Genomic DNA, 10,993 nt, shown 5'->3' with positions numbered 1-10,993 from the left:
CGACGAGTGGACGGTAATTAATTCTAAGGCTGTTACGAATACCCATAATACTACAAGTGACACGATTTTTCCCTCCTTCATAATCTTATGCATTTCTGCAATCGATACTGTTCCAATTACCCGCAGCCAAGTAGGTCTCAGGTCCTCAGTCAGCTGGCCCTCTATCGAGGAGATCAGAGATTTTAAGAGCACCGTCTCCAATACACTTTAAAGCGGAATAAAAAGAGACTGTTTCTTCACGTGACTTCTGTATTTATTCATTATCAAGGCTTGACGCTTCAATTCTACATACAAATAGGGTTCAGGAAATTCACTCAATCAAACGAATGAAGAACTGAAAACTAGCGCTTTGGGACTTACTAAAATTATGGACGTTTTCGGAGCACATAGGATTATTTTTGGTTTCTTTTTTGAAACCTTGAACGTAACTTCGGACCGGATAACATAGGACTCATCACGTGACAAATTTATATTGAAATATTAAGACTGTTTTAAACAGAACTAGATCGGCAGGGATGAGGTCCTTTCACTAGTCGCCTAAGCTTGAAGGCGAAATTCAGATAAGTAGATGTTTCTGAAGGGCTTTTTGCTATTGCCCTTGCGACTATCACGTGCATCTTGTTGTTAAAAACATTTGAATGACTTGCTTAGGCTACAAAATTGCTAAAATTCAGCATTCCTTTTCATTGTAAATTTGTTTGCGAGGTTTGCGCGTTTCCTCTTTTTCGCGCAATGGGGAGAAATAGCAGACCAATTAGACATAAAAATATGGCTCCACTTGCAGCCACGAAAATCACCGCTGGAGTAACATCTGGAATCGAATCTTGTACCGAAGCTGAAAAATGTAAACAACAAACTAAGTCACTACATCATTCTCACCGTAATAAGACATTTTGACCATAAAGAAGCTGAATGACATTTTTTGTACCTGATGAATACAGTATTACTTACTCACTAAGTTATAGAGAATTTAAAGAAGTGGTTATTAAAGGGAGAAAATTGCTAGCTCATTTGTTGATGAATTATTAGCTAAGAGCGGTGAAGTGAAAAAAAAGTGAGTGAAAGGAAAAAAGACCGTGGTAGTTTCGCAGCTGTCGCCGTAATCTCCGTCCTTTATAATCTTCTGTATGTTTGTTTTTTTTCCTCATTTGTTTTCATTTTCCTTTTTTCCTTTCCTTTTTGATTCTTAATTTGTCACACTCGAGAGCACAAAAAAGGAGGCGGGGCTGAAGTGGGGCCTCTTGTCTGTTTTTGCTATTTTTCTTGTTTGGGGTAGAGCAGCCGTTTTAGTTTGGCGTGTGTCACTGTCTTTAAAGGGAAATTCTCTCTTTGATTTTCTTTCACATCATTAGCCAATGTAATTTTGAAAGTTCCAACCTTAAAAGGCCAGCAACCTGAACCTAATAACGATTTACACTCATGAACATGATTATACCTTTGGTGGATTTCTTGTGCAGTGCCTGATCATGTGTTTTGTTCCCTGTTGAATTCATCGCAGTGGGTTCCACTTTACTCGCTGCAATATCATCTTGAATTTTAACAGTGTGTATACTCCACATTCCGTTTGGGTGAACGTAATATTTCGCATCATCACCTGGTAAATCGTTCCCCTCTTTTCGGTGATTACTACCTGGAATGTCTTGTCGAGGAAAATTTTCCCCGCCTTTAATAGGCCTGTCTATTAAGAGTTTTTGAGCTGGTTGAGAAGTGGGTTTGATAAGTGAGATGCAAATTCCTACAGGATGCTGATAAGAAGCACTAGCTAAATTGCATTTTAATCCCTTTGCACAGCGGCCGACGACATAACCCTTGCCACCACAAGTCTGACCTGCAAAACACAAACAAATGAGCTGTGAAAAGATCTCAAACATTCATTTAACCATTTTTTAAAAGGCGAACGTGTGAAGTTTGTCACTGAAGTCCAAAACAGTTCATTGAATGATACAATCTATCACCAAAAAGTAGGAAAAGCCAGCTGATCAAAATTTGTTTTGAGGCACGATAAGGGTTAATCCACATTTAATTACCATGACAACGTACAGTTTTTGTAACACTGAACCTTAGTGTGGATCAGACGAGTTTTCAGTGAACACCCCGGCTGGTTACAGGTTTTTTATAATCTGAGGTTTTTCACCAGAGAAAAAAATTTGACAGGACTCGTTTGCTTTCCTAACACACAGCTTTTAAAAGCAAGATTTAACTACGGCAATATATATGGTATATATATATATATATATATATAGTCTATTCCAGGCCTTCAGCTAGTTGAGAGGAGTGGAAATGCAGGCACACGAAAAGTGATACGCAGACGCGTAGAGTGCGATTACCTGGTAAACAGCTGAACGCAAAAACCATAATTCGCACATTACTTTTTCGCTTATCTCCACTAACAGAGAGATAAAGGAATAATTTTTCGCAGACTTAAATGAATCCGGCAATTTTCCTCTCAATTTTTTTTTATAGATAATCAAAATCGCCGCAAAAACGTCTGAAGGAATAGCTCCATTGATGTTTAATTTGCTACAGTCAATTAACATTCGGTCATAGAATTGCTTGTGTTTGGAATTCCAATTGAAAACAAATTCTCCAGAGTGTCATACCATAATTTGAGACAAAACCTACCGTTAACCCGAAGACATTTGGTACAACAATTACAGACATCCATAACGAAACCAAGAGGACAGTTTGTTTCGTTTTTGCAGTCATCTATTGCGCATGGCTTGCATCCCAGAATTCCTCCACCCGTGATTACCGCTTCAGAAATCAAGATCGAGGCGAGACTAATCAGAACATGACCCCATACCAGGGCCAAAGTAGCCTTCTGATGGAAAATGAAACAGTAGGAGATAAAGTTTTACCAGAAAATTCAGTGCCTTTTTACTGAAGACACTGACAACATTTTAAGTTGATTGTCAGTTAGTTAACCCCATTAAGACCTTCCTTAACCCTTCAACTCCCATAAGTGATCAAGACATAATTTCTCCTTAAAGTATCAATACAATATCAACCAGATAAGTGATGAGAACAAAGAAAAATATCAATTTGGGGATAATTAGTTGATTCGATACTAAATTCTCTGAAGTAACATTATAATAATTGTATGGTTGACAGGAAGGAGAATTTTATCTGGGAGTTAAGGGTTAAGAGGATCAGGTAAATTTTATCGTCACTCGACAATTATTCTTCGAACCCTCCCTTCCCCCCCCCTCCCCGAGCGGCAAATATTGACTGGTCGAGTCATTAGATGGATATCAGTATGTCAATAAACAGGTCAAATATTTTCAAAACTGTCTGAACATGGAATGAGGCAAATATTACCAACGGACACAGATTGAATGAAAGCCCCTAAAAATATAAACTGTCGTGGTTACAGACGCAAAAGAAAAATTTGGATAACACGCGAAAAAACCTGAAGAAGGATTGTGTTCTTCATACAATCGCGTGCCGGAGACCTGCTGCCTGTACCGTTATTAAAAGTCGTAACCTGTTACACATACCAGGCATCAGTTTCGTGTTTTTTTCTTCAGCCCTAACTTAGTAGATTTACCCCCAAAATATTATAGAAGAGGGGTGAGGAGGGGTTCCTATCTTTTTTCAAAAGCTGCAGCTAAAAAAAAAATTGTAAAAGACTAAAGGAAAATGGTACGAGAAAAACGAAGATTTAAACCTCTCGTACTTCCAGTAACCGATATTTGGGAGCGACACCCAAATAATGTTTTATAAAAATAATTTCTTTGTGCGTTAATATTTGCTAAACTTTTATTTAAAAGAACGCGACTTATTGATCGATTTTACTACAATTGCTCTCAGCCACTTTTCTTTTAGTTCCAGCAGTGATGGGTCATGTTCACCGATATATCTTAAAAATCAATCAAATTTTACAGGTGTGTCTCAAAAGAGCAAATAAAACTATTCTTTGTCTCAGCTGATGCAGTTGAGATTCATTCAGTTAAAATAATGTTGTTTCATTGCAAACTGAATTAAAACCAGTTTGATATCAAATCTCGTCGCATTTACCCTGTTTGGTCCACAGTGAAAAATGCCCAGACATTTACTGAATTGCAAGTCCCAACTAATGCAAAATGCAACTTAAAAAGCTCAGCCTCTGATAATTTCTAAAGTATATTTAACGCTTGATTTTGTTCTTACCTTGCACTCCACCGTTGTGTTCGAATGTTGTAACCCACGACATAAACGTTGTGCTGGTTACAAACGTCGAGGTGTGGTTTGTGTTTAGGTTCCTTGGAAGAGCTTTACCCCTCACTTTGAATCAAAGGAGCCTAACAGGAATCTTTAAGTCACTGAACAACTTTAACAAGCAAAGCATAGCGAGGACTTTATTGGTAAGAACTGTCCGCCCCTTTCCTGACGGAGCGAGGGATTTTCCTAGCCAAAAGCCGTTCTGGAGTGACAACTGACAGGTTGTTATGAAGAAACACAATGCATGCTCAATGGGCATGACAATTTATTGAAACTAACAGGTACTATGGGGATGAGATCATCATTTGAAGGAAGCAGCTACCTAGTCACTGTAAAGCATTCTTTCGCTAAAGTTACAAGCTTGGAGAATTTGATAGTTTTCGTTGGAGATTTGTGGATATCTTTAAGACCACGGCGATTTCTGCGCACAAAATTGCTGATTTTGTCGTGACACTCAACCCTGAAAGTAATTACGCACACTTTATCTCTTCGACGCCTAAGATCTCCCCTCAATTTTCTTTACTCTCTGGCATACATTTGTCACCATTTTACTTCTGAGTATTTGAAGCTAAATCAAACAATTTTACCAGTTGTATATGATTTCCTTCTCACCACCTTTCCACTAAACAATTTGATGATATTTTGTAAGCGAAGATCATCGGTCGCTTCGCGGAGTTCTAACAAGAGGTTGTGTTGCTGTTTTTCTTCTGTCACGAGAAGAAAAAATACGAGTTTAAAAAATACGAATCTCTGGAAACGAAAACATTGCTTGTCAATAGGGTAATTTTATTGTATAAACATTCAATCATCGTCGTTTTTCGCTAAATTATGAAACGTTCTTGTATTGCCTGGTCATATTTGATCTCGTACCCAGACCCTTATTGCGTGTAAAGTGTACCTGGCCAATTACGTGACTCGAAGACTGGGGGCGAAACTAATGACATAAGTGGGTAATGAGTACAGATTTCCTCCAATGGTCAGTCTAAAGGGATATCTGGTCTGCAGGTTATCAGATTACGTGAACCTGATAATAACAGCCAAGGAGACCTATTCCCAAAACCCAACAAAAATGAGGTATACCTTACGAGTTAAAGCAATGGATTGGCGAAAGAAAACCGTAGAGACATTTCTTTGCGTTACTGCAGCCTCTTCCCTGGTCCGTTGAAAACTCGGACCACCTTGTCGACTAATCAGATGTAACTATAACTTTATCACTCCAGGGTTTATCCGTAATCTAACCTACTCCTTCACGTCTTGTGATATTGGCTGCTGTAATTACACTCTCAGTACATTGAGCGACGTAATATCAGTGTGGTTGAAAGGTGTGCAAGACACTTCTGAAGAACTAATCTGTACTAATCCGGTTAAATCTGGATTCAAAGGGGACGATCTTACAAAAAAACGCTCCGAGCCAGAACTCATTCACTCAGAACCTGTGAAAAGTCATATTTTATCGTTTTTGTTACAGTGGTTGATCAAAAAGTTCATAGGTATTATTCAAGCAATTTCCTTCTTGCAATTTCCATCTTGCTGGGAAACAAGTACACCTATACGTGACAGTATTGATCTGTTTCTCATTGGATTTCGGCATTATATAACGTTGTCTTCTGTCACGTTTCCGGTAAACGTGCGTGCTGTTTAGTAACGCTAGCAAAGATAGCTGACCATGTGAGCAAGCGCGTGCTGAGCGCTGGAAGAAGAGTAATAAAGGCCGACTTCCACATGTCCTAGTCAAAAATACTTCCTGTAAAATGACTCCCTCGTCATATTTCACTGTTATAAATGAGTTCAGAGAGACTGCGTTTTGGTTTTTATCAGCATGAGAATTAAAGAGAAATTACACAGTATGCCGCTTACTGGCGCAGAATAGAAGAATAACTCACGCATTACATTATGATCTGAACACGCGTTAAGTTATACAGTTTTAATCGTTCCGCATTTTTCGTTTTTTGCATCACAGCATAGCATCTTTCCCTACCAAAGATCAGTCAGCGGCTATTTCTATTGCTCACGAATCTACCAAAGCTGGTTCCCTCTACAAATTTTAAGTTTGTGAGTTTGGTTAAATCGGGAGGAACGAACATTTTTTAAAAAAAGTTTTATTTCCTCCATAGCACAACAAAATGAGTTCTAAAAAGTCGTGTTTGGAAACAATTAATCTTCGTGGGATAGAATTAACCCCTCCTCAGTGCCAGCCAGTACAAGCCGAAGGTATTTTTTACCTCATCCAGCGACTTTGACCAGAATCAAAGTCCCAACCAGTAGAATCTAAGGGTAACTTTTCGCGAGAAATCAGAGATTTTCTTTAGATTACGAGCATCAGCAAGTCACCTTGATTGTCCTTATTGTCTCGTCCATGCATCTTTGCATCGCACACTCGGAAAAGATCAGTTGGTGTTGATTAGAAACTGACTTCAACGGTTGAAAAACGTTTATCCTTTTTTGACCTTCGGCCTATCTAATATCTTGTCTCGGTGTCAGGAAAAGGAGAGCAGTGAGTGATTGTCAGCCATCAAAACATCATGATAATTTTGTCAGCTATGTCAAGTTAAATTGAAAAATTCCCAGAAAATATCATGCGAAAAATGCCGTCCCAGCCAGGATTCTCTTGGAAATTTGCCAGCCAGCTCAGCTGAAGGTGGGGAGCAGCTATTTTCAGGATTGGGTCTGTCGAACTAAATAGAAAGCAAAGATCCTAAGATTATTGGACTTGAACCATTTGCGAAGCAAGTCAAAAAAATCTTTATTTGCTAAATCTAAATCCCAACACAGATGAAAATGAAAACGCAAGCGCGCGGCCGGTAAATGGTGCGAACGTCACTTCCCGGTCTTCCCTTGGGGATCTGATATGCCCTTTTTTCAGCTTTCCACTGAGATAATTTCATTGAATTTTCTATTCACTGTTTCAAACCTATATTAGAAGTCAGTTTCCCATTCCAGACTACGACAAAGGCCTCTTAGCCCCAATGTTAATCAAGGCACTCGTCCGAGAGAAGCAACTTTTGTTACGTCACCTTAAAAAAATTGCAGAATATCGATTACCGCTAAAGGATAGTAACCTTCTTCCTAGGCAAACCAACAGTGAAGGTATTGACGAAAAGGGAAAAATGACGCAATTTACTTTGTGCTGCGCCATTCAAATCGAAACCCACTCTACCCCACCCCCACCGACTCGTAGCATTGTGTATCGACAAGATTAAGTCACGAATAAATCCTTTGGGCTACAAAAAGCATTCAGCCGAGAGCCAGAGAGTTAATAGCTTCACGTTTTGCTTACGCTCAAAATTCTGAATTCCTTGTAATTTGCTCTTCTCAAGTACCAATTTCCTAACTAAAGGAAAATCTTCGCACCTACTGGTACACAAATTTGCGTCCAAACTTTCTCACATCTAGCCCCTCCTATCCCACCTCAGGCAAGTCTTCCGCACCGTACCCTGCTACGGAGCTTTCCTTACCAGTTCGTGGTTGATCAGAAGAAACATGCAAGGATTTATAACGTAAAGTATTTCTTTATTCGTTAGTATTCTTTTATACAAACCGTAACGACGCAGTCCAATGAAGGACATACAAACATCATACGAACAGTCTCGGTAGCAATCGATCGCGCGCGTGCATGTAATGTACATGTAGTTGTAGTATTTCATAAAATATATACTCTTATATGACATCTTTTAAGCGCTCCTGTACAAGGTTTCGTGAAAAACTGGGTTTGGTTTGAAATTGCTAAGAAATTTACACGTGAAACTCTACCTCACCCGAGCCAACTTTTTCGCTCTTCTAACGACAAACAATCGAACAGCAGTATTCATTCACTATGCCTGTCACTCGCACTTCATCCACATTTCACCATTATTCGGTGCCTCAGTAATTACAAATTTTCATAATGAAAGCGATGACTAGCTAAGAACTAGATAGAAGTGATTGGTGTGCCAAAGTATTCTACAAAGAAACACTGACTATGATTTTAGGTTAATTGCTTTCGTCTTCGGCTGAGTTCGCACTCGATTCGAACGTCGCATCGTGTGTTTGGCGTCTCGACATTTCTGGCAGATGAACACGTCGGGAACGTTCGATTTTCGTATCTTTGCACACGACAAGTGAATCCACGTTAGACACTCGGAACATTCGATCATGGGTCGTCCTGAAAAGCAACGAAACGAATTAAGTCAACAATTTGTCGTTCATGTATGACCAGCTTAAAAATGAACAACAATTTACATTCATAACGATGAAACGATGCTTTTACAGAGTCCATACAACAAAACACTTTTCATAGACATCATCGAAAATCCGCAAGGTACAGATTTTAAAATAAACTTGAGTAACTTAAAGCTATGCTTTTAAAGAAAACTCTACTCAGAAATGCTCTTGAATCGACTTGAAGTGGAAAACTCGACCATGAAACTGAGAAACGTTACGCGACTGGTGAAAGATGAGTGACACAAAACATCGAAGATACTAGTTAAGATTTGGAAAAATTTCACCGTTCATCGTAACGACGGAAAGAAAATAAACAGAAAACCTACATTTGGTTCGCTATCAATAAAAGTATAGAGAAGTTGGGTAGTCTATGGTTGGGTGTGAATGGCATTAACAGACCGTATTGCCAGACTAGATAATTCTCTCTCGCGCTTATCGATCACAGGAATATACATTCACATGTAAAGAAGAAAACGAAGGACACTACTATGATTTGAAACTTATTACTCAGTTAGCCTTTATCTCAGCGAAGAATGCTCCGAATTTCACATACAGGTTCAGAAAACTGTCTCTGTTAGCTCAACATACATAATTTTCCTCCCACCGTTCGCTACTCGAACTGATTTCACAGTAATTACTGTTTCGTTGGCAAGATAAAAAGAGGAAATACCGTTTCCAGAAGCTCAGACATGCATCAGGCAGAATTTAAAGAGTACGTGTAGTATTTGCATGACGAAAACCAGCGAATGAATAACATGTAAGCTAAATGAATCGATGGTTTGTTGTACCGACGAGGTTTCAAATGTTATGAAGTTCCGTTCTGTCTGTGTCACGTATTACACTGGAGTAATAAAAGACTAAAAGGAACGACTACTCAGGGATAAGTATCTGAATTAAAGCAAAAACAGTGCTTACCTGCGAAAGGTTTTTGGCAGTAACATGTGATTTTGTTCCACGACTCGTCATCTGCGAATAATAAAAGAAAGACATCATTTTGGCGACCTCTGCACGCCTTCGTTAAAAAAAGCCAGAAATCAAAGAAAACGCACTTAAGAGTAGAAACTTCCAGAATTCCATTTTCAGGAGAAATTGAGTGACGATAAATGAGTTGCAATTTCATAGTAACTGTACTTGTACCCACCAGAGCTGTATTCCTCATCAACATCGTCGAGTAATCTTTCATCCCCACTTGAACTAGCCGGTGAAGAAGCTGTTTCACTGTAAGCCGAATCCGTGCTCGACGACACGCTCTCTAGCGAATTTGGACTTCTATTGCGCTGACGAACGTCCTGAAAACACAACAACATGAAGAAGTTAAGCAACAAATTTATTCAGAGAACACGTTGAACAACGTATGTGTCATGAAGCCGACAAAAATTTTAGTGGGCCAACACAAAGAAAAATACGCTGAAAAGCGCTTGGTTCGACGAAGACGTTACTAGTAGGCAGTTTTTGTTGTTTAAAAGAGGAATGACCGGGATGTATGGACCAAACTTGTAAGAGGCACATTGCATGATAAGCTCTATTCTATCTCACCTCTTGCTTTCCTTCGTATGCGAGGATTAGGCTACAAAATGTGTTGAAATCTTCAAGCGTTCTCCGTTTCTTCGTTTGCGGAACAATCTACAAATGTAAATTTGAAACTAGATCAATCGACAAGAAATCTTTGCAGGAATATTGAAACAGAGAGCTTTGAAATTCAAGCAACGAGAAGTCGCGCTTCTGTTTGAAGTGAACAACAATGGATCGACGTAAAAATGAAGCGTTCGAACTCAAGAAACCAAACAACGCTACTCACTGTTCTACCGTCTTGCTCTGGCGGAGGCAACTTTCTTGAAACTGTTGAAAGAGAAAAGAAGCCATAGAAAAAATAAGAGATTTCAAATACCAGGCGTTTTCAAAGCTTGCTGAGCAAACGTTTGAGTCACAATCGAACGTTCGATGTGCCTTCTAACGTAACAGTACTGCATGCGTTAAAACGAAGCCACAAATCCCAAAAATTTCTACCTTTCATGGTGCCAGAGGTCATTTTCGTTGACTGTACCATAAAAAAACTTCGATTTTGTGAAACCCAGCTGATTGTGCAGCGTTTAAAGTCTCCCTAAGAAATTCCAATTTCTACACCGATCAGACTACTCGAAGTACACATCCAAGAAACTTCCCAGACTCCCTTGTGATCGCACCGAAAACGTCACAATAATCATCGGACGAGAGTGCGCTCTGATTGGCCGATACTTACATTCGGAAGCAGGTCAATAACAACACGTGACGAAATAGACAGGCTAGATTACCGCAAATTTTCTTCAAACGCGCGATAATTGTCCTTAAAAGTAAGCGCTACTTTTAGTTACGTCTTCAAGAAATATATATTTGCACGGATTAAAATGAGCTGAAATTTCTCTGCGATAATTACTTATTGAAATAAGCCATAAATGAAATAATTACGAACTCACAATTCAGATGTTGTCGCTTTAGTAAACAAACCGCAACAGCCCCGCCGAGACATAATCAGTGAAGCGTTCCCTAAACCCCACTACTGCTCAACTCCTTTAGGTAACCTGAAAAAGTAGCAATCGAATTATTAAAACCAGAT

General features: G+C 39.2%; 2 protein-coding genes across 2 annotated transcripts; both read right to left on the bottom strand.

Moving 5' to 3' along the window:
- Nucleotides 1–231: 231 nt before the first annotated feature.
- On the bottom strand, nt 232–4,999 carry LOC113684310 (uncharacterized). The gene is made up of 4 exons (XM_027201656.2): nt 4,150–4,999; nt 2,623–2,821; nt 1,436–1,828; nt 232–835 (listed from the first exon to the last, which is right to left on the bottom strand). Exons 2-4 carry the CDS (start codon nt 2,663–2,665, stop codon nt 684–686), a joined length of 588 nt encoding a protein of 195 aa, XP_027057457.2. The 5' UTR covers nt 2,666–2,821; nt 4,150–4,999; the 3' UTR covers nt 232–683.
- Nucleotides 5,000–7,689: 2,690 nt separating this feature from the next.
- LOC113684312 (uncharacterized) lies at nt 7,690–10,598 on the bottom strand. The gene is made up of 6 exons (XM_027201658.2): nt 10,408–10,598; nt 10,199–10,239; nt 9,937–10,023; nt 9,542–9,689; nt 9,316–9,366; nt 7,690–8,341 (listed from the first exon to the last, which is right to left on the bottom strand). The coding sequence occupies exons 1-6, from the start codon at nt 10,445–10,447 to the stop codon at nt 8,157–8,159; spliced, it is 552 nt and encodes a 183-aa protein (XP_027057459.1). The 5' UTR covers nt 10,448–10,598; the 3' UTR covers nt 7,690–8,156.
- Nucleotides 10,599–10,993: the final 395 nt, after the last annotated feature.

This window comes from Pocillopora damicornis, chromosome 3 (genome assembly GCF_964200805.1).
Source record: "Pocillopora damicornis chromosome 3, jaPocDami1.2, whole genome shotgun sequence".
NCBI lineage: Eukaryota > Metazoa > Cnidaria > Anthozoa > Scleractinia > Pocilloporidae > Pocillopora > Pocillopora damicornis.
Note: the sequence above shows the minus strand (reverse complement) of the source record. Positions and strands in the feature narration are given on the sequence as shown.

What these genes read in the sequence shown, in the direction of transcription:
- LOC113684310 (XM_027201656.2), bottom strand. Translation starts at nt 2,665, where the DNA reads ATGGATGTCTGTAATTGTTGTACCAAATGTCTTCGGGTTAACG. An exon ending in CAAATGTCTTCGGGTTAACG is followed by an intron (nt 1,829 to 2,622) that starts GTAGGTTTTGTC and finishes TGTGTTTTGCAG; the next exon opens with GTCAGACTTGTGGTGGCAAG. An exon ending in GCACAAGAAATCCACCAAAG is followed by an intron (nt 836 to 1,435) that starts GTATAATCATGT and finishes TACATTTTTCAG; the next exon opens with CTTCGGTACAAGATTCGATT.
- LOC113684312 (XM_027201658.2), bottom strand. Translation starts at nt 10,447, where the DNA reads ATGGTACAGTCAACGAAAATGACCTCTGGCACCATGAAAG. An exon ending in TGATGAGGAATACAGCTCTG is followed by an intron (nt 9,367 to 9,541) that starts GTGGGTACAAGT and finishes TATTATTCGCAG; the next exon opens with ATGACGAGTCGTGGAACAAA. An exon ending in CTGCCAAAAACCTTTCGCAG is followed by an intron (nt 8,342 to 9,315) that starts GTAAGCACTGTT and finishes GTTGCTTTTCAG; the next exon opens with GACGACCCATGATCGAATGT.